At 39.0% G+C, this 23,490-nt stretch overlaps 1 protein-coding gene across 1 annotated transcript in view; it reads right to left on the bottom strand.

Annotated features, from left to right (window-relative positions):
- The window catches only part of LOC110336269 (probable ATP-dependent RNA helicase DDX60), a 104,269-nt gene that overhangs the window by 35,946 nt on the left and 44,833 nt on the right, over nucleotides 1-23,490 (bottom strand). Inside the window, 11 exon segments of the mRNA XM_029532000.1 lie at nucleotides 2,817-2,941; nucleotides 4,513-4,641; nucleotides 5,229-5,333; nucleotides 8,924-9,033; nucleotides 9,153-9,295; nucleotides 10,504-10,619; nucleotides 13,782-13,877; nucleotides 15,149-15,268; nucleotides 17,274-17,423; nucleotides 19,068-19,226; nucleotides 20,909-21,075. Of these exon segments, the coding sequence (XP_029387860.1) occupies nucleotides 2,817-2,941; nucleotides 4,513-4,641; nucleotides 5,229-5,333; nucleotides 8,924-9,033; nucleotides 9,153-9,295; nucleotides 10,504-10,619; nucleotides 13,782-13,877; nucleotides 15,149-15,268; nucleotides 17,274-17,423; nucleotides 19,068-19,226; nucleotides 20,909-21,075 (1,420 nt within the window).

The raw sequence follows: 23,490 nt of genomic DNA, 5'->3' as shown, positions 1-23,490 counted from the left end.
TTAGCCTAATATACAGAATGGGTTAGCCTAATATACAGAATGGGTTAGCCTAATATACAGAATGGATTAGCCTAATATACAGAATGGGTTTTAAACCAGTCTGGTTAAGTTGGTGAGGTGTTCTTAAGAAAGTAAAAAGGAAAAATGATGGCTGAGGCTATTGCTCAGTGATCAAATTGTTTTCTAGTATGTTCAATGTTTCCCAATCACTGTCTCAAAATAGATAGATAGGTAGGTAGGTAGATAGGTAGGTAGGTAGGTAGATAGATAGATAGATAGATAGATAGATAGATAGATAGATAGATAGATAGACAAAATAAACCACTCAGATGAAGTCAGAAATAAGAAATGATAGTCACTACAAGAAATAGCAATCAATGTTCCATGGCTACATCAAGTAACACAATAAGAGAAGTAAATATAGTGTAGTTGTTGCTCTCAGGTGCAACTCTAAGTGACTTGAGTATAATACATCATTTGATACATCAACAATTACACCAGGCATTATACCAAATTCATTATTCCTGTACTACAGGTAAGAAATGGGGATATAAAGAGATTAAAGGCCCTCGCCAGGAGTACACACAGTCTGTTTATAACAGAGTGTGTCTTCTAATTCATGTTTCTGACTATATGATGTACAAGTTCCTGAGGAAGAATCTGTCATATTTTGTTAAATACAATCATTTCCATCAGAGTGTGACTCTTTTTTAAAAAATCTACATCACTTGGAAATAACTGTGCCTCCTAAGTCTCTCTAAACTACATATATTGAAAGTGTTCTTGAAATTGCACATCAGCAATTAATATTTTATAGCATTGGATTACACGTTCATGACTTTTTGATTTTAGTCTCACCAAAATCCTATGTATGATCACATAGTAATTAAGTGGTTGCCAACCAATGACATAGGTAAAGGAAAGAAAAGTAGAATTTATGCTTAGGGCTAGCCTTGAAACGCATGGCCTTAGGAGCATATCAACATTTCCAGCCTCTGAACATGTTCTACACATTTTTCTCCATTCAGGGTACAGAAAGTTAGGGCTATTACTATTAATGTAGTAAGTAAGCTCTGCCAGTTAAGGCTTGGTCCCAGACCAACCTTTGGTTTTTTTATGATCTGGTGCTGATAAAGATGAAGTCACACAACATGTAAGAAAGGATTTTCACTGTTTGTCTTACAGATAACCCACTATTCATTTAAGAGGTTCCAAGATAGAGCTCTACAAGTAGAACTCTGACTATCATATTTTGTTAATATTACCCTTTTCAGATACCTTAGGAATTCATAATTCAGAACATACCACCCTTAAACTGGAAAGATGATAAGTTGGGAACAAGAGACATCTGCACAAGCCGGTCTTCCCAGGCATTTCTCCTCTCTGTTAACTCGATGCCATATGCCCACTTACCATGTCACAGATTTACAGCTTGCTATGTTCAGTTCAGGGTTAAGTGTCCATTTTTAACATCATTGGGTCATCACTTCCTCATGAAGCTCCCATACCATAAACTATTTACTCTAAATTAGTGTAGACGATTTTCACCTTTGACCAACTTAATTCTCTCAAAAGAACAGGGGAAAATATGTATGTTCATATGCATATGAGTATATAAATAGTAAAGACTTGTTTTCTGACTTCAGTGCTACAGTTAAGCTTGCAAACATATCTCAGAGACAGAGAATGTCTCTGCTCTTAACATCCATAGCTGTGCTTGGAAGCGAATAGATAAAGTATATGAACTATTCATATCACAGAAAGAGTTTTTCTCTTGTCCTACATACAAAAACAAAAAGGGCAGTTTTGCTGCAATTAAATCTCATAGATAGATAGATAGATAGATAGATAGATACATACATACATACATACATACATACATACATACATACATACATAAATATAGATATAGATATAGGACCCTGAATCTACTATCACCATTATTTTGAGTATCTATCACCTAATTATAATTCATTACTATGTTTCAGCACATGTTAATAAGTATTATACTTTATACTCCTATAGTTTTATTTATTTGATGATCCCATGGTGTTAGATTAATTTACAATTATCTACAGTAAATAAAGTATTTGCCATTTTATACATAGCTAATAAGGTTACTCTACATACTTTTATCCACTAACTAAATTATCACATCACATTTTATCAGAAGTGGATCCATTAAACTAGTATGTTCAATTTTAAACTATTATATTCTATATAATCTAAATTTGGCAAGATATCACTGATTCTAAGTCATATTTCTATTTATAATGAGTTTTAAAAACCAAAATATTTTGTATATATATAAAATAACATGTTATTAAAATTTAAATTCTAGGTGGGAAGGCAACATTAATAGATATGCTCAATGGGTTCTGCAAAACACCAAGACCTGTATTGAAAATTACTAGTAAGGCCTAAAAGAAACAAAACTGATAGTTTATAGTAATAACAAAAATGAGAATGAGAATCAAAACTAATGAAGAAAAATTTAATAGGGCACTAAAAATATTCTTAAGCATGTAACTAAAACTGGGCGTAAGGATGGATACCTATCTTAATCCCAGCATGAAGGAGGCTGAGGCAGGAAGACAGCCTGGGGCAGACACTGAGATACTTTCTTAAACAAACAGAAGCAGAACAACAAAGAGTTGAACTAGAAAATTGTATGACTTTAAATAAGTCATAAGATCTTGACAAATGAATGAGCACTGGAGAATAATAAACACTAGATGAAAGCATAAAAGGTAGTATAAAGTCTGCCTTAACAGAATGGCCTGACACAAATTACCTCACAAAGTTAAATAACTTACAAAAAGAATAGTGCAGGCAACTTCTCCATTTTCCTTAGCTTCTCAACAAGACATGGAAAGAAGTTCAGCATCCTCCCTGAGTGGTCATGGTAATCAGGACTCAGTTTCTTCAGCACCATCCTGGCCTGTGGGAGTGAACGGCAAGCATTTGTACTAAATTCTTCATAGCAGTGAAAGGAATGGGCATTCTGACTCAAATCCTTTCACAGCTGCCATCCTTTAAAATTCAATACTATGAGAATATGCCACAGGACTATGGTAAGCACAAGAAGAATGCATACACACCACACACTTGATAACGATCTGCCAGTGCACTGTATGTACACATCTGCAAATGTCTGAGACAGCATGAGTCCAGCAGTAAAGGACAGCTCAGTGACTGATGCTGTTTCCATGGCAACAGGAGAAAGGAGCCCTCCCCATGCAGCATAGGAAATAAGACTCAAACCTGACTAAGAGGTTTGGAGTGACAAGATAAACAAGGAAGGGTGATACTGCTTAACTATATTATGTTTCCAAATGAAATAAAAACAAATCAAGATACAAAGTGGGAGAGAGGGAAATCACACAAGAAAAATATAATGCATACCAGCGGTTCTCAACCTGAGGGTCATGTCCCCTTTGGGGTTTCGAATTAGTCTGCATATCAGGTATTTACATTACAATTCACAACACTAGTAAAATTATAGTTATAAAGTAGCAATAGATAATTTTATGCTTACAGGTCAGTACAACCTATAGTACTGTATTAAAGGGTCACAAAATTAGGAAGGTTATTCCTAAAAATAAAAATCAGGAATCAAAATTTTTCTTGACAAAATGAGACTATAAGTTTATTATTTTAATATAAATAAATGTGTAAGCATGTAGTAAGACTTGAGTACTTAAATAGCTCTTACAATTTAAAATAAATGTAAAAGCATGGAGAAGAAAACCCCAAGGACTGCTGCAAACCAGCATCTCTAGATATGACAGGGACACCGAACACATGAACTCACAGCCCCTGTGGATACCTGGGAAAAGCTCGTAAGATCCACCCCTCCAGACTTCAGCCTGAGGAGGAAAGGTTCCCAAAGGCTCACCCCAGGCTGGGAAGCTACTTCCACAGGATGGCTGCTGTAGGAGGGAAAACTGCTCTTCATGAATAGGCGGCCCAGTGGATAACCTACCACACCCACGCACACAACTGGCAGCACTGACTGGGAGCCCACGAAGTTAGAAGGAGAAAATGGTAGAAGTGATATGGGAGAAATCGGAGGGCAAGGATTTGGGAGTGGATCTGAAAATCCTCAAACCAAAACAACAACAACAACAACAACAACAACAAAACTAAAAAAAGAAAAGTAAAAACTTTGTTTCAGCTACTTGAGTCTCATTTCTATGCTGCTGCTCCCCACACCACCCCCCAAAATCAATTAATTCCAAACATGAACTCTGTGTTCTCCCTGGTCTGTCATCAAATCCGAGAGGAACTTGTAGCCTTTTGCCTATGTTTTAGGAAACACTGAAGAGAAGAATTTTAAAAAGTCAAATTTCTTTCTTTCTTTTTTTTAAATTCTAGCTCAGAATCATTACACATCAAGTTGAGCTTAAACATCTAAGCAAAAATTGAAAACTGGAAAGGAAAGAAATGGTATTGAACAATACAACTCAAGAAAACAATACAGGATGCTGTGTCCAAAATGTGTGAAATTACCTCCTCCTCGTTCCCATTTTTAACCCAATTCGTGAATTCTTCCTTTAAGCTCTCTTCATATTTTCTAGCATCCAGCTTTTTAATGACTATTTTATTCTTAAGTTGAGTGAAGTTCTCTGGACATAGGTTCTGGAAAAGGAAGACGATAGAAATAATGCACGAAAAAGTAAAGATATTTCTCAATTATATTTTTCCTTGCCAGTTTGATAGGCTCTTATGGTTAGAGACATTTAGAATTCTTGTTCTTCCCCATGCCTTTGGTATTTAAAACCATATAGGAACTCTCCAAAGGCAAACAGACAGAGCACGCAGGCCTCTGGAGAAAGCAAACAGTGCTTAGGGCACAAAGCAATGGAGAGAAAAAGAATCTGAGAGCCAGGAGCCCAGTGTGAGAATGGAGACCTAGAAACCACAGTGTCTAGAGAAACAAGGGACATTTTCAGGCAGTGACATAAAACACCATTTCTAGATCATTAAAGTGAGAAGACAGTTCTTTGGGGGAAATGTCTGCTAGTCTTTCACTATTGGTTATTTTATTTGTTTACATTTGGAATGCTGTCCCCCTTCCCTCTCTGTCCTCCGCAGCCCCCATCCCATCTCCACTCCCCTTTGCCTCTAAGAGGGTGCTCCCATCAAAGCCAAGTGGTGACCCTGTGTTTCTGAACAGCGATGGTGGGTCCTACCAAAACAGCACGAAGTCCGTGAAGATTCTTTACCTGGGCCTGGGGCCAACTCTTCCAGACCTGGCACATAGTGTCATACAGCTGTATGCTTTCTCGGGGTGAAAGGGTGAGATCAGAAGGAAATCCATACTTTTCAATCTATGATTAAAATAAAATCAAACTTATTAATATTTTATCTATAGAATATAAACATTGAATAGAAATGGCTAGTTTGCCCATTAAAGGTGGAAAATTGAAAACTGCATTGCACATATTATATTTTTTTCATTTTCTAATTAGATACTTTCTTCATTTACATTTCTATTTTTTTAACTTTTTCCAATTTTTTAATTAGGTATTTTCTTCATTTACATTTCAAATGCTATCCCAAAAGTCCCCTATACCCTCCCCCCACCCTGCTCCCCTACCCACCCATTCCCACTTCTTGGCCCTGGTGTTCCCCTGTACTGGGGCATATAAAGTTTGTAAGACCTAGGGGCCTCTCTTCCCAATGATGGCCAACTAGGCCATCTTCTGCTACATATGCAGCTAGAGACACGAGCTCAGGGGGTACTGGTTAGTTTGTATTGTTGTTCCACCTTTAGGGTTGCTGGCAAACACCGAAGTGGATGCTCACAGTCAGCTATTGGATGGAACACAGGGCCCACAATGGAGGGGCTAGAGATAGTACCCAAGGAGCTGAAGGGCACTTATTATTTTTTAACATGAATTTTTTTTTTAATTTTGTGTATGTGTGGGAGATTCTGTCCCACACAGATCTCCTGTCTAAGCTCTGGTGAGCCACCCAGTGTGGGTGCTGGGATATGACGTCAGACCCTCTGTGAGGTCTTCCTCACGGCAGAAACACCTCTCTGCCCCATTTCCCACCATGAGCCTTGTGTTCTCTTTTTAATTCTCACTTGAGAGTGTTTTTTTTTTTTTTTTCCTTCAGCCAAACTATAATGAAACAAAAACAGGTCCAAGAATCCCCGTACATTCTATAGCATAAATCTTCTGTTTGGTCACAGGCTTGGGATTTCTTAAGTCTTTGCCCCCTTTAAACACATTCAGTTTCCTCATTTCTAAAATAAAATAATTAGCTCTGTCTCTGTGCAAAATAAATTAGATAACAGCTATGAATCTTAGCCAAATGCCTGGCGTTCCATCGGTGGTGAATGATCCATCAATATGTTTTTTTTTAATTAATAAATTCATACTTCATAACTTTCAAGGAATAACAATTCTGTGGTCCAAGATGGGATTCAATCTAGATGTTTCCCACTATAAACCAGCAAACTGCTAAAACCTGAACCACTCCAGGCAGAAAAGGATGAGAAGCAACCCTGGGTCCCTGTACCACGGTATACGTTATTTTGCAAACGCAAGTGTCTCAGCTCCCACAGGCCACATTAACAATCAGTCCACACTGAGCAAGAGATGGCAGTTCTTTCAAGGGTTTGCAGGGGCTGACAGCCCTCCAGACAGCAGCAGCTGTGCCTGAACAGCATGACAATTGATGGCAAAGGTCAAACAAGGGGCTGGGGTTTGCCAGAAACAAGACATGTATGGCTGAGGGCAATCCTCACTGGTGATCCCTTGTTTCTGTTGGGTTAAGGCCAGCTTGTTTGTACTTGCCCATCCCTGCCCTTTGGGAATCGTTTCTTTGACATAGCCATAAAGGAAACGGCTACTTGGATGATGACTCTTTATTTATGTTGCTAAAATTGGCCAAGTTTGAGGCCATCCTTAAATCACTTAGCTCTTCTATTTAGTCTAAGTATACTAAACAAGGTTTAGAATTATTTACTCATTTAGAAGTTCCACTCACTTCTCTTCTTCTTTAGGAAATGGCCTACATAAGCACATACTATGCCAGTGGTTGTTAAAATTCATTTAACAATACCCAAGCCTAGCATTTACTCTGTATCCTTGCTACTGTACAACAGTGTGACCTTTTCAGAAGTCACTTAGGGTCATAGCACACTATGTAGCTACTCTACTGCTTTCCAGTCACTCCATTAATAGCAACCGAGAGGAGAGCAAAGACACTTGGAGCAAGCACTTGAGGCTGTTTAAAGATAACCTGCCTTGATCACTTTACACAAAAAAAGTCATTTTTAAAGTACTGCATTATTTTTAAAGATACTGGGTCATGTTGCAAATGTCTGACATTCTGTAGATATCAGAAAGGGGTGTGGTGGTTTGTATATTCTTCGACCAGGGAGTGGCACCGTTTGGAGGTGTGACCTGGTTGGACTAGATGTATCACTATGGGTGTTGGCTTAAGATCCTCAACCTACTTGCCTGGAAGTCAGTCTTCCACTAGCAGCCTTTGGATAAAGATGTAGAACTCTCAGCTCTGCCTGTGCCATGCCTGCCTGGATATTGCCATGCTCCCACCTTGATGATAATGGACTGAACCTCTGAACCTGTAAGCTAGCCCCAATTGAATGTTGGGTTTTTTTTATAAGACTTGCCTTGGTCATGGTGTCTGTTCACAGTAGTAAAACCCTGACTAAGATAAAGGGTGATCGGACTTTGCTGGCAAATAAACATTAAGTGCTATGAAGAAGTTTACATAACAGTTGAGGAAGTCACAGAAGGATTATAAGTAAGGCTTCGCATCATAAGAGCTTCAAAAGAAACAGCAAGGTCAAGTCAGTAGCATTTGACATTTGGAACCAATGAGGTATAACATGAAGGTTTCCAAGCAAAACACGTTCAGCACAGGCAATGTAGGACAAGCGCAGAAGACTTTGGTTGTTAAGGGCTGTATAGTTGCCCTTTTTGAAAAATCCAATAAAGCCTTTTAAAGACTAGAATTATAATTAAGGAGCCATATAGTATCAGAATATCTAATATACTTCATTTTTCAGGTCTTGGAAGGAAGGAACAGAGTGTCATTTTGAGGGCCAATGGGAGTTTAAATGAACCTATCAAGGAAGTGGAAGGAGAAAGGAAGGGAAGTATATGCAGGACATATTTAAGGAAGTATCCCTCCCCCCAACCACTCAGTAGCCCAGGTGGCACTGCTTTCAAGGTCTCTATTCTGCAAAGTCCCTACCAAAGAGTTGTAACGTGATTGTTATGGAGACGGAAAGCATGTGTTCCTGGCTTAAGATCCTATGCATTAGTCATGTTCTCACGTATGAGCCACAGCCACACCAAGCTGTATGGACAGGAGAGGTTAAAGCCTGTCCTCACTACTTCATTAGTGGTACAGAAGTGAGCTCGTTAAGAGAGACACGCAGACATAAGTGCTTAACGAAGAGGGGGGATGGAAAATGGCAGAAAAAAACATTCCCCCAAATAATATAACCATCAAGTTAAAATATTTAGTAATTTTTAAGCTTTGATGATCAAGAAATTAAGGAAACTAGAACATTGCTGTTCCTTTGAAAATCCAAGCTGTGGTGCATGCCTTTAATCCCAGCACTCGGGAGGCAGAGGCAGAGGCAGGAGGATTTCTGAGTTCGAGGCCAGCCTGGTCTACAAAGTGAGTTCCAGGACAGCCAGGGCTATATAGAGAAACCCTGTCTGAAAAAACAGAGAGAGAGAGAGAGAGAGAGAGAGAGAGAGAGAGAGAGAGAGAGAGAGAGAGAGAGAACCCAAGCTGTAGTGTTTCCTCTTCATTCCAGCATCAGGTCGCACTCTGGCTACATTCCACACAGTATTGTAAGCCAGTTAATAAGTTAGTAAGCCAGACAGTGCTGTTACTTGGAATGGATGTAGCAGAGGTTGTTACTTACGTGATCTGTGGTTAGTGCAGCGCAGGGGTGAAAATGGTCAAAGCAAACATCGCCCTGTCTCACAGAACACAAATACTTCTCTAGGTCATTGTATCTCTCTCCATAGAGGACTAGAAGGGGGAGGGCGAGATTTTCCAAATGATCAGAAATGCAGTGAGTAGGTTATTTTGAAAGCAAGTAACAAAACCAAACAAAAGCACCGTTGTACAAGTACACAGAGCATTCGTACCAAGTCTCACTTTGTATGACTGTCTGGCTTGGGCTTGGTCTTTGTAATAGCTGCCACGGGAGGTAGCCTTTCTTTGGGACACAGTTCTTTCCTCCATGGTACTGTCTACTTGTTTCCAGTACCGCTTTACTGACTGAAGCCACCTTAGAGGAAAACAGACATTATTTATGATTTTAATCAGCAATGTCCGTAATAGTTCATGTTTTGAGTGCTTGGTCCCCAGTCTTTGTTATTATGTTGAACTCCATGGAGCCATTAAAATGAGGGAACAGCATAGCATAGATCAGCCACTAGTAATGGGACTTTGTAGGTGACAATCAATATTAGCCATCACAAAGTTTATACTCGCCACTCTTTCGTACCTTACCTCTGCTTCTTGTCTGTTGCCATTGAACAAGCTGCCACTTCGGTCCCATTTCCAGAGATGAATCTCCCCCCACCCCGCCACCGCCTTCCCCACTATGATGAGTTGAAATCTTTCTAAAACCATAAATCTAAATAAAGATATAACTCTCTGAAGCTATCCTTTGGTCACATCAACACAAAATTAGCTCAGACATTATTTAAGCAGAAAATAGACATAAGTTACATGAAATTCAATAATTAAATGTATTGTTATTTAATTAAATAATTAAAAAGAAAAATTTGCTTGTCTTAAAACTTTCACATAAGGGAATTACTTCTAGAGTCACATAACCTGAAATAAAATTCTAGCTGCCTTACTAGTAACTCTGAATTCCTCATGAATCTTTAATATTTCTGTGCCTTGCCTTTCTTGTTTAAAAGTTAATACAACAGTACTATTATCTAAGGATAACAATGGAAATACTAGTACATCAAATACAAATACTGATGATATTTAAGATAAATTACTACATGCATACAACTTAGTATATGATACAAGGAGACGCTATGGGATACGTTGTTATCAGTCATCATCATTCAAGCCACGCCAATGACCAGAAGATGTGTGGCTTTCAACTAATGAAGCTTTGCTCTCTTCCTGAATATACCTAAAAAAATTATGATTAATTTGGAACCTATGGCTGAGTGTATCATTCTAGCACCCTGATTTTTGTTTCCTAGTAAAGGGGAGAGGGGAAAAGGAATATACAGCCATCGTTTTAGTTTTTGAGATATGACATGATACTTCCTATTCAACTGCAGATCTGACCCAAGAGGATCTAGATATTTCTTCATGGAGAATAGCTAAGATTTGTCAGAAAGAGCTAAACAGACAATAACTTGAAAATTCAGGGATTGCTGTAAGTAAACCAGAAATCTAAAACCCATCAAGGAAGTCTGAAATTTAGACTTTCAAAAGAGATCCAAAAGGGAGCCAAATTCATACTCAGTGAGATGCTGAGGGTTGCTAATGGTAGCTGAAAGGGCCAAAAAGGGACATCGGATCATGACAAGGAGATGCTCCCAGATTTCTGCTCCAATTTCTCCACCAAGACAATGGACCTATAAGAGAAAAGAATGTTTTCAATTCATGAGTTAGTTTTTAAGAATGGCAAATTGAAATAACATATGGAATCTTAACCTGGTGATAGGTATCTTTGATCACCTTTAATGGACCATGAAAGTTTAAATAACTACAGAAAAAAACCCAGATGTACGACATCTTGACTTTTACATTTTCCTTAATACTTTTAACCACTCACCTGTGACTCCTCTTATTTTGCTTTCACTACAATACAATACAAGGCCAATGTATTCCTTGCCATGTCCACTGCCAATCAAGCCTCTACCACATCTCAATAATGATTCAGTTCTTTAGTGACTAATGCCATTCTTGACATCACAGACAAAACAACATGCTTCAAAGATAAGCTGTATCTAGTCAAGTCACTTGTCAATGGTTTCCCATTCCTTGCAGAACAAATGTAAGCATTTAATGGGATACATAATGCTTGGCACAGTTGGCTTATGGCTGCCATTCCAGCTGCATCCAAAGTTGCTCATCCCATCTTACTGAGACCCGTACTCATCAGCCATTTCTCCATTCCTCAGTACACACTTCCCACACCAGAGATTTCACATGTCTGTGTCTCCTGTATAAAATATTCTCACCAGGAAAATTAAAAGCCAATAAAAGTAACCACAACCTCTTAATCTGTGAAGCTCATCTCAGAGTCACTAGTTATAAAAGATTTGCAGAGCATCTATTTTCCCAGTGGTCCTCCAGCCTGCCACTGTTGAATTTTGATTGACACTCTTGACCTTCACTGTAAGCACTAGTGTCAGTTTATAAGCATTTGTGTTTTCCCTGCCTTAACTAATCTTTCTCATTTAACCTGTGTCTTCAAATCTGCATTACTCTAGCATTGACACCATGCCTGGCTCTTGGGAGGCATTTCTCAAAGGAGACTGAATAAATGAATGCGTGGTCAAATTAAGTAAGATACAAAAAAGGATTCTCAGACATGATCTTAAGTAAAGAAGTTACATTTTACACCTGAAAGATATCAATTAGACAGATTTGCAGATGTGTGTAGAGAGCTGTGTGTATGTATGTATGTATGTATGTATGTATGTATATTTTTTTGTTCTGCCCATCTGATTTGCCTTGGTCAAATGACATACCACTCTGCTAAACACTAAGCTTTGCAATATTTAACAATTTTACCTGACTCTGGCAGAAGAGATGCTAACCTCCAAATCCTTTAGTGGTTTCCCTCATACACAACTGGAACAACTGAGGTGTTCAGTGTTATATTATTTCAGAGTTTGGAATCCAAGCTAAAACTAGGTATTCTATACTGCCTTGTAATTTAAACTTTTAAATTTTTATGTATGTGAGTGTTTTACCTACATGTATGCATGGCTTTGTATTATTTAAATAAGACTATCTAAAGCCCCTAGGATGCAAAATATGCAGGTTAACTAAAAGTAAACATAACAAGTTAGTATCGAATAAATAAAAAAAGCAACTTGTTATAAAATGGAGGAAAAGGCTGGGGATTTGGATCAGTAGTGGACTCCTCCCAAGACTTGAATTTAATCTCCAGGACAACAAATTTTTATTATTATCATTATCATTATTATTATTAATTATTATTATTATTATTATTAATGTTGAAACAAAGTAAAGATAAGCTAAATATGGGCTTCTTTTCTCATTTCAGTTTAGCCAGGAATAAAAGAATCTACTTTTCTGTGATGCCTTAAGTGTCTATGCACAGGTAGAATGGGAGATGCTGCCATTTACATTGCATTTTACCCACTATTTCTGCCCAAGGAAACTGAACCAAAGATAGTATTTCTATGAGACTCCCATGTTCTCTGGATCTCTAGATTGGACCAACATATTCAATTGGCTACAGCTCAGAAAATGAAGAAATACACTGAGATCAGTTTTCTGTTGGCCCCTCCCAGGCTGCCTGGGCCAGAACTGTACAAAAAGGTTCACTCCTTGAAGTGTAACCCATTTGATCAGACTCTCCTTTAGAACCTGAAGTTAAAAACTTCCTTATCTTGTTTCTTTAAGTCTAACAATAAGTCCCTCTCTCTAGATTTCCTCATATATGTCTTTTAAAACACATGCTTTTAAAACCATATTTTGAATGGGCCATTTGTTTTCCTTAGAGATCATGATGGACAAGATTGTTTGTATAATTGGCATCATTTGCTGTGGCACAAAAGCCTCTCCTCTCGTTGGCCCCTGGGTCATGAGAGCTGGAGAGGCATCCTTGCCTTCTGCTGCTGCAGCACTCAGGAAAGTAGGCCCTGGTGGCAAGGGTCTGAATGAGCCAGCCAGCCAAGAGGCCATGGGAGGAGCAGGAGCACTGTTTCTGCCTCTTGCATGGGAGGATCAGGAGCACTGTTTCTGCCTCTTGCTGGCTGTAATAGTGGATGGGCCAGCTGGGGTAAGGCAGGAGAGCTGATGGTGTAGGTGTGGGAGAGCTGGTGGACTAACCAGCTCAGAGACCTCTCAGGCCAAGATCCAGGGCTTTAAATTGGCCCATCCCAGCATCAATGAACTACCATAGTGCATAAAGGGGGTTGGCCCTACTGATCTAAAATTACATGATCTACACAATACAGAGCAACAACAGAATATCTAAGAGGAGCAACAGTGAGTGTCCGGTATTAATAGTGTAGCAGAAGCCAGAGGCCTGGAACCAGATCAACGACTCATAGCAATGAACATTTGCAGGCTAAGAAGTGTGAACCAACTGTGGGCCACACTGTGACACACTACAACTTCCACAAGATTTTATTTCTCTTTTTAGGGGGAGGTTGAAAGGGTGGAGGACAGGTATGAGGGGACAGGAGATAAGTGGCACTGGGATACATGATGTGAAATTTTAAAAGAACATTATAAGTTAAGAAAAAAACGACTTTCTTTTGGAAATCAAGTTGGATTTTCTATCATGTGAAACTTGTGTCATGAGAGATTAATTCCTTTCTTTCCCACAACAGCAGCCTCAGTGAAGACCCATTCCTCACACCAATATATACTGCTGAGTCACAACAGAAGAAGCAACCCCAAACAGTCGCTCAGCGGGGACAAATGTTTGGAAGAAATTTGCCTCCCAATCTGAACTTCATCCAAGGGGCAGATGTCCCAAAGCTGCAAAGACCTTCATTACAGTTTAGTCTGAGAAGTGATATCAAACATACCTCATCAAATATAACGTATCTGATCCTCTTCACCCAGTTTTGGTGATGAGGAGCTAGTAGCAGAATTTCAAAGCAGGCAGGCACAGTTATAAGCACCTAGAAGCAACAGTACCATGTGTCATAACTCTTAGTATGTGCATAGTTCTAAAGTTACATGAGGTAAAGCTTATGAGTCCTGAATGTATCTCCTAATAACTAAAATCTGATGCTACTTCTAAGAGTTAAATTTGTTGCACTTGTAATATACTTATTAGTTTGAACCATGTGAAACTTCTATTTTGATGGGACAAGACAGTCAAATATCCAACATGAAGGGTAGATTCTCATTATGAGCATTCCAACTGTATCTAGTGCTAAATAGGACACCTAGATTGACATCTTTCCTAACCCCATGGGGAACCATGAGAGACAGAGATGGAAAGTGTAGAGTATGGTGAACTGCTGTCTTCTGAACCAGGCAGAGCAGTTCCTCTCATGAGCCCCCAGCCTCCCTGATCATCTGTACAAGACCTGCAGAACCTCACACCAGTCAAAATCCCAGCAGGAATGGGGAACCAGCTCACAAGGTCCCACCCCAGTCCCACTTCCAGAGTTTCTGGAAGCCCATGACTTCTGGGAAGGAGACATGATAATGGGAAGGATAAAGGTGGGGAGGGGGGAGTACAGGGAGGGAGACAAAAAAATGGAAGTGAGTGAACAGGATCATCATATATCTCAAGCATGTATGAAGGTATCAAAGAATACATAAAAATGTTTCCACTAAATAAATATTTCTAAATGGATGTAAGAATAAGAGTCATTATTTCAACCATGTTGATTCCTTCAAATCTAACACTAACAGAATTTGTGTTGGAAGATGTTTCTTTGAAAGGCAAGCCAGGCAGCACATCACTACATTACTACATGAAACACTAAAAGCATGTTGTATGTTTTCATTTTATCCTAATCTCTGATGAGAAAACTCAATAAGAAAGAAAACTACAACTTCATTAAGACTAGGCTTGCTTGATACAACATAACATTTTAAACTAAAATAAGTGTCTTTAACAAGAAAATTCATTGTGATTAAAATTGCCATTCACTAAGTTTTGTAGCTTGTAAAGATCTTTGGGCCATTGTGAATCTCATTTTAAATTAATGAGCTATAACCTGAAAATTTAAATCAAAAGCATCTTTACAGAAAATGACCTTGATTTATCACATTCTTTAACAATGTAACAAAATTATATTTTCTCTGAAGCAGTTCCATCCCTCACAAATTCAAGGAAATTATTTTCATGGGCCTTTGAAGATGCTAGATTTCTAGTCAAAAAGGTAAAATATTGTTGTATAATTTGATAACAAGTTTACTAAATAGCATATCAAACCTGACAGTTGAGGGCATCATGGCGATATTCCCTGGTAAAAACACCACATAGAGATTCACCAGCTGGCATATTTTTGGTATAACGATATTCAACAGTTGCTGCCACTTGATTAACAAGAGCCTGGTTGACAGAGAAATGATGTACTAGTTATGTAATAAAGTATAATTTTATTTGTAATCTGTAAAGTAAATTTTAATAGAATGATGGAGATATCAAAAATCGTTCTACTACGAATGTACACATACACATACATATATACACAATATATATATATATATATATATACATATACACATACACACAGTACACATACATGTACACATAGAATGCATACACATACATGTGCACACAGTACACATACATATACACATAGAATGCATACACATACATGTGCACACAGTACACATATATATACATATACACATAGTACACATACATAAATACACAAATATATACATAAAAATAAAATTTACGCTGGGCAGTGGTGGTAAATGCCTTTAATCCCAGCCCTTGGGAGGCAGAGGTAGGTGGATTTCTGAGTTCAAGGCCAGTCTTGTCTACAGAGTGAGTTCTAGGACAGCCAGGGCTACACAAAGAAACCCTGCCTCGAAAAACCAAAAAAATAAAATAAAATAAAATTTATGATCCAAGTATGAGAGAAGATATGTCCTATTTATCCTGTGTATATGTACTGTGTGTATATATGTGTGTATGCATACTGTGTGTATGTGCATATGCACTGTGTGTATACATTGTGTACTGTGTTTATATGTATGTGTATGTATACTGTGTTTATATGTATGTGTATATGTGCTGTGTATATATGTATATGAATGTATACTGTGTATATGTGTATTGTGTGTATGTATAATTATATGTGTATATATATGTGTATGTGTACTGTGTATATATGTATATATATATATGTATACTGTGTGTATGTATATTGTGTATATGTGTATGCATATGTGTATGTGTACTGTGTGTATGTATATGTGTAGTGTCTGTATATGTATGTATATGTGTATTTGTACTATGTGTATGTGTATGTGTACTTGTGTGTGTATTTATATGTGTATGTATGTATTATTATATGCATACATATGTAGATATAGGTCCTCTAACAAGGAAAGGAATCATGAGAAAGGAAATGGTCATAAAGCAAGGAAGGGAAATAAGGTAACAGAATATATGTGACAGGAAAGTGGGATGAAGGTTACAAGAAAGCAAATGGGAGCAGGCAAGGAGGACTACATCTCAGGCGAGAGAAGTGGTGAGGAGAGTCAGATCCTCAAAATACTGTGTATGAAAATGCCTTGACGAAGCACATTACTTCTGTTAATTTTTAACTAGTGAAACTAAGTAAGGGGAACTGGACCTACCATGTGGATTGCTGTCTACATGCAGGTGAGGGCAGGCACAAGATAAGGCGAGAGGCTGTGATTGGGCAATAGAAAAGGAAGGCAGGCTGAGAATTTTAGAGATGAGTACAGAGAGTACAGGGACAGAGAGGAAGGGAGATAGAAGAAGAGAGAGATGGTCCAAACTCCATGTGGCTTTAAGTAGCCAGGAATATCTTATAACAGATGGATAATTACAGGACAATTTGTCCAATCTAGATGGACAATTTATATCAATATCAATTGGCTCTAGGTTCATTGTGTGGCCTTTTTGTGGGGTAACAATTTACTGATACAAATCTATCTGATAAATTACAAGCCTCTCGAGTTATTTGTTTGTTTTTGGTTTTTTGAGACAGGGTTTCTCTGTATAGCTCTGGCTGTCCTGGAACTCACTCTGTAGACCATGCTGGCCTCAAACTCAGAAATCTGCCTGCCTCTGCCTCCCAAGTGCTGGGAATAAAGGCGTGCGCCACCACTGCCCAGCATTGCCTCTAGAGTTTTGATTTTACCTGATTATAGGATTTGCGACAGCTTGATGGGTGGTTGCTACATGGGACTAGCCATGGCAGCAGCGAGACCGACAGGGCTGGAGAGTAGCGGATGTTTGCGTGGGACAATGCCCTTCTTTTTTTATTTCACACAACTCTACCACATAACCATGTCTAGTATTTCTGAGTAAGTTCCATCATGAAGAAAAAACATTACATTCTCTGGATCCCTACCTTTGTTGGTGCAACGTACACAACCACGCCTTCATTGCTCTCCTTCAGCACCTTTTCCATGCAATAGTAGGAAGCATAAGTCTTGCCAGATGATGTTGGGGCAACAATCACTGCAGACTCATAGTTATCCACGACATCCAGGAGCTCTCGCTACAGGGGTCAAAGCATGATTTATGTCAATCAAACAAGCCATGTTACCAAAACAGTCAGGTCAGTCTATTTCCACTGTGATTTTTCTGAACCTCACTAAGAGAGAGCTGCAGACACACAGAAATTTTTAAAGGAAAATATAATGGACTACTCATTCTTTCAAATGGTGTGATTTATTTGTTTTCTGAGCAGCTGAGAGATGGGTTTTATGTGTGAAATGGAGTGTAAAGATTAAAATTAACTTCACAGAGAAAGGGGACTATCGAGGAAAAAAAGAGCCATTGATGATGGCGGGGAATCATGTGTGTGTGTTGGTGGAAATGTGGCCAAAGTATACAACATACATGGAGGAAAAGATCACTCTGAAACCTGTTCTTTTGTACAATAGATACAATAGATAATTATATAAAAAAGAGAAATCATTCAAAAGTGTCAGAATAAGTTAGTATTAGGAAGGTTGTTTTTAACAGGAGTACAGAGTGTCTTTGAGAAACATAGTTGTTGGAAACAGCCAATCCCTAACTTCACAACAGTAAGAAAAAAGTTGACAGGCAGAAAGAGCACCAATTCTTCATTTTGCTTCTTACCCTCTATATGGGACTATACGGGGCATTATCTTTTATATCCTATGATTTTATTCATCAAGATGATGACTAATCAAAGGGAAGGAAAAACCTATGTGAAGTACAGAAGATACGAAGTACTCCCAATCCCAACCCGCCCACCCCCAAACCTAGTCCTCCCCACAAGCCACGCTTCAGTGTGACAAGAAAATGAAAGACTTGGGGGATGCATGGAAAGTCGGAGAGAATTTGATTGCTCTCTGTTGAAAGCCCAGAAGTGGAAGGCAGACAAACATCTTTATGTTAAAGCTATGCTGCCTCCAGTCTTTCACTATATTAATGAAAAGTGGCTTACCTAGTCAGATTGAACCTACAAAATTCCATTTGTATAAGTCAATAATGCTCTTGTTCAACGTGTGCAGAAGAGGTTGCTTCCAAATTTTGTAGCCATCAATATTCATTAGATAGGTAGATGATAGATAGATAGATCGATCGACAGATAGACAGATAGATTAGATAGATAGACAGACAGACAGACAGACAGACAGACAGACAGACAGACAGACAGACAGACAGACAGACAGACAGATAGATGTAGATGTAGATATAGATATAGATATAGATATATATCAGAAAAATACCTAGAATGGTAACATGTGTAGTCTGTAAATATATAAAGTTTCCCACTGTTTGAACTACACAAACTTCTTCGTGAATTTTACATTGTTTATATATGAAATTCAAATGACAGAGAGAAAAGCTGGAGCCTGGTACAAAATGATAGTAGCTGAACAGCACAGACATCTCTAAGGTTTTAATCTATGTATATGGATTCATCCAACACCTCACCAAGGAAATGGTCTACATAGTAAATGAATTCTTAAATGTTAAATGGAAAAATTTAGTCTAAAGGAGACCTTTTAAACAGCAAAGTATTTTAAAGGAAATAACTCAATATTATGCAGTTCATGGTAACGACAAATATGAACACACTAACACACACAAAGAGAAACTTTAACGCTAAGAAACTCCTAGATTCATATATGATTACAAAATGTAATTGTTTTATTCATATTTTTACCTGCCACGTGTCAGGAATAAAATCTTGGACCCTGGGGTCGGGGTCTTTTCTTTCTTCTCGTATTAAATAGTGACCCATATATTGTAGTTGGAACCGAGCCGGCCCAATCCCAACTGAATATTTATTCTTTTTCTTCGTTTTTATGTCATCTGCTGCATCCTATATTGTTTTAAAAAATTATTTTGAAAGCAATTTAAATAGTCGAAACTATTATGACTTAATTCTTCTATATGAAAACCATTTTTAATCATCTTTTAAACATCATGAAGACCTTACCACTTTTCTGAAGTACAAATAAAGTAGTAGATTTCTAGATTTTCAAATGATTACTCTAATATTTGTGGCTACAACATAACATATTTAAAATAAGTAAACAACCATTATAGATTTGAGTTGTTTTGCTAGAATTAAGCATAGGGTGAATTTTTAACATCTGCATAAATCATCTGACATTCAGTATGCATAGTCAAGTTGTATAAAATATTTCTAACACTTGATTAATTCAACTTTTGGCAGTTGGATTAACTAAGACACTATTTTCTATTAAAAATAAACCTAAAAGAGATGACTGCATTTGAAGGATGCTTTGTGCCATGTCCAGCATGACCTTGGTGGGGTGGAATGGCATGGTTCCCAGCCCTGGATCAGGACCAACAGTAAGGATGCAATATGAATTATATGAGGGCCTTCATAGAGGTAAGGGAACAGAGGCAGCTGCACTATGAGCCAGCTATCAGAAAGATACTAAGGAAGGAGACAGAGAGATTTAAGGAGTGGTGATCCCAAGGCAAGATCCCATCCAGCTAAGTTTTTTGTTTGTTTGTTTTGTTTTTGTTTATTTATGCTTACAAAGACAGACAGATTCCTGAGTTCAGATCAGCCTGGGACAGAAGGAATTTAGGTTTAGGCCCAGATGTAGTAGAAAAGGTAATATCAGGGGGTGGTCCCTCCCACATGGCTATCTTACTGTCTGTACTTATGCTTGCCATCTCTTCCTAAGAATCAAGGGGCTAAGATCATGGAATGCTGACTCATGGGATGGTCAAAATGGAACCTGGAATAAATGACTGAGCTGATACGTAAATAAAAGACTCGACTTTTGGTTTGCATGAGATGAGCTAACAGAAAACAATAGCATTTCTTTTTTAGAATTTTTCTCCAATGAGAGCTGAGCTATCTGGAGATCTCTGAAGAGTGAATTTTTTCTAACAGATTTCTGATTCTAGTCAGAAAATCTATAGAGAGCATATACAGCTCTTTTTAAGTTTTCCATAGCTCTTCAAAATTTTTTTCTAATAGTATTTCCGACCTTGGCCAAAAATCCCAAGAATTACTTAGAGATCGAACACAGCTCTTTTATAGAACATTTGCAAGAAGCTGTTCGTAGAAGATTGTCTGAAAAGCAAACACAGCTCTTTTAGAATTTTTTCTGACTTTGGTCAGAAGAGCCACAAGTTATCCAGAGAGCTCTTAGAATTTTTACTAGCAGAAAGCTAGCAGTCTTAAGCTAAGCAGAGAGATTTTTTTTTTTTTTTTAGAGTAGCAAGAAGCTGTCTAGATCAGAACCGAACAGATCAGGCAGCATAGAACACAATGAGACTGTAGACTCGAGTGCACTACAGAGCCAAGAGCTATCTATAGACTGTCTAGGGAGTCATCTCCAGCAGAACACAGGCTGCCAGCTTGGACCCACAATTTGACTTAGACTAAAGTCTTTTGTTTCCTCCACTCCCAGACAACCCTTCTCTCCGAACACCTCCCCAAGACAAGGTTGATCTTGGGCAGCTTTGTATATAACAAATAACAGTTCAGTTAAAAATGAAGCTATCACAAAATGTTACCTGAGTTGGATACAAAGAATCTGCAAGCTCATAAAATCCTAAATACTTAAGACATCTGGCTATGAGTTTCTGATCTGCTTCTTGCAGAAGTTCAGAGTGTTTGTCCAACAAGGAGTGGATTCTCTTCATCATATTGACAGCTATGCTTAAGTCTTTCATGGCTTCACCTTGGTGAAAAATATAAATAGTAAAATTGTTATAAAAGCAATCAAAATAACAAATGTTCATTAACGAAGCTCAAATGTTCATCAACGAAGCTAGGTAGCTTAGCAATCTTCTACATTTTATGATAGTCACTCTCATACTCACCATTAATGAATATTTTAGAATAGAAAGGACTAGATGGAAATCTTACAGTTCAAAATTAAAATGTGTCTTGTGTAGAACTTTGTAGTGAATTATACATCTTTTCTGCCTCATAGTGCCATGTCTCCTCTTTTCAAGAAAAATGGTTGTGTGATTTTCGAGTATAAGATTATAATCTTAGCAACAATCATTTAGCCTTACTGTAATCCACTAGCTATCCCAGATACAAGCCCCGACTACCTCCGTTCACTGTGATCCGTCTCTTTATATCAGACTCTGAACGCCTGCCTGCCCACTTCTCTAGCACTGTATACACCGTTTCTCCCCTCTGCTAACCTTTTCATTATCACCATATCTGTCCTGGTTCTGCTTTTCTTTAGTTAGTGCACACTAAGCATTAGAAACCACCGTTGTTAGGAGTCGAATTTCCAAGGAAGCATTTATGGAAATACATTTCATGAACTGGAAGTGGAGGATAAGTAAAACTTGGTTGTATGAAAATAAGAACAAGGACATCTATGCCAGTTTTTACTCTAAGTTTATCTACCATGTAGTTCCAAAACTTTCTTACTTATGTCTCTGTGCTATTGCTAATTCTACATACCTGGGGAAAGTATGTTTACTGGTACCCCTTGTGGTTAAAGTAGCCTATAACTAAGATCTGAATAATGATATCTGAGTAAAAGATTTTGGTGGCCAGGACAGTACACTTAAGGAGAGCTAGGGAGCTGGAGAGGTGGCTCCATGGTAAGAGTAGCTGCCTCTCTTACAGAAATGGATTCCCAGGAACAATGTCGGAAGCCTCACAATGACCTGGAATTCCAGCTTCAGGGAATGTGATGCCTTCTTATGCATCTCTTTCTTTCTCCCCTCTGCTAACCCACTGCACGCTCACACACACACAAGCACACACATGCACACACACACACACACACATACACACATACAACTAAAAACTTCTGTGTGCATATGGAGAGTAAGCAAGAGCTAAATGACTTATAAAAGGTCACAACTCTGGGCATGAGAACAAGAACACTGAATTTCTGACATCTCCTAGAAACAATTTGTTCCTTAACAGCCTGTCTCTGCTTCTACCAATAACCATGGGTCCTGCCCAATTTCTTGTTACTGGACAGGAGAACCTGGAAATCCCAGAAGGAACTTTGCTTTAATTTTTTACAGCATCTACAGGTGACCTTTAAATGAAATACAGCAATCCAGCACCTTTCCCACCAGAGGAGAGGTGTCCGCCCAGGAGGGTTCTCACTGCCTGAGCTGGTAAGAGAGCCATATTTGCCATCTTTGCTCCAGTGCTTTGCTGGGGAGAGGGCGGCCTGCAGAAGCAACACAGCTTCTGGGAAAGATCCCATTTCTGGCTCCAGTCGTCCTGCACCTTTCCCGCCCGAGGAGGGGTGTCTGCCTGGGAGGGGTCTCAAGGCCTGAGCTGGTAGGAGAGCCATCTTTGCTCCGGTGCATTGCTGGGGAAAGGGCGGCCTGCAGAAGCGGCACAGAGGCTGGGACAGACTCTGTTTCTGGCTCCAGACATCAGGCACCTTTCCCGCCAGGGGAGAGGTGTTCAACTGGGAGGGTTCTCAGTGCCTGAGCTGGTAAGAGAGCTATCTTTGCCATCTTTGCTCCGGTGAGTTGCAGGGAGAGGGCAGCCCACAGAAGCAACACAGCTTCTGGGAAAGATCCCATTTCTGTCTCTAGACATAAGAACATCCTCCCCACTAGAGGAGAGGTGTCTGTCCAGGAGGGCTCTCACAGTCTGAGCTGGTTGGGGAGCCATCTTTGCTCCAGTTAACCTAGGCTCCCTTCTGCACTGGGGAGAGTGTGGACCACAGAAGCTACACAGCTTTGGGACAGACAGAAGCAACCTAGCTTCTGGGACAGACCCTGTTTCAGGCTCCAAACATTTGGGCACCTTCCTTGCAAGAGGGCTCTGTCTGCCAGAGCAGAGAGTCATATTGTGTCCAGGGTCCCGCAGTGGCTAGTCTGTATAGGTGAGTTAATAAACTGTAGAGGCAACACATCTGATGGGACAGGCCCTGTTTGGGGCCTACATCTTCAGCCAGGAAGCAGATCTGAATGCCAGGCCTCTGTGCACCTTCCCTGCTAGAGGAGAGCTTGCCTACAGAGAGTAATCTGACCACTGAGTCTCAGGAGAGAGCTGGACTCCCAGGACTGCTGACAGAGACTAACAGAATCACAGGAGGAACAAGCTCCAACCAGAGACAACTATAACAACTAACTCCAGAGATTACCAGAGTTCTATC

Source organism: Mus pahari, chromosome 19, assembly GCF_900095145.1.
Source record: "Mus pahari chromosome 19, PAHARI_EIJ_v1.1, whole genome shotgun sequence".
In the NCBI taxonomy this organism is placed as follows: domain Eukaryota; kingdom Metazoa; phylum Chordata; class Mammalia; order Rodentia; family Muridae; genus Mus; species Mus pahari.
The sequence above is the reverse complement of the archived record's forward strand: the minus strand, read 5'-3'. Positions and strand labels throughout refer to the sequence as shown.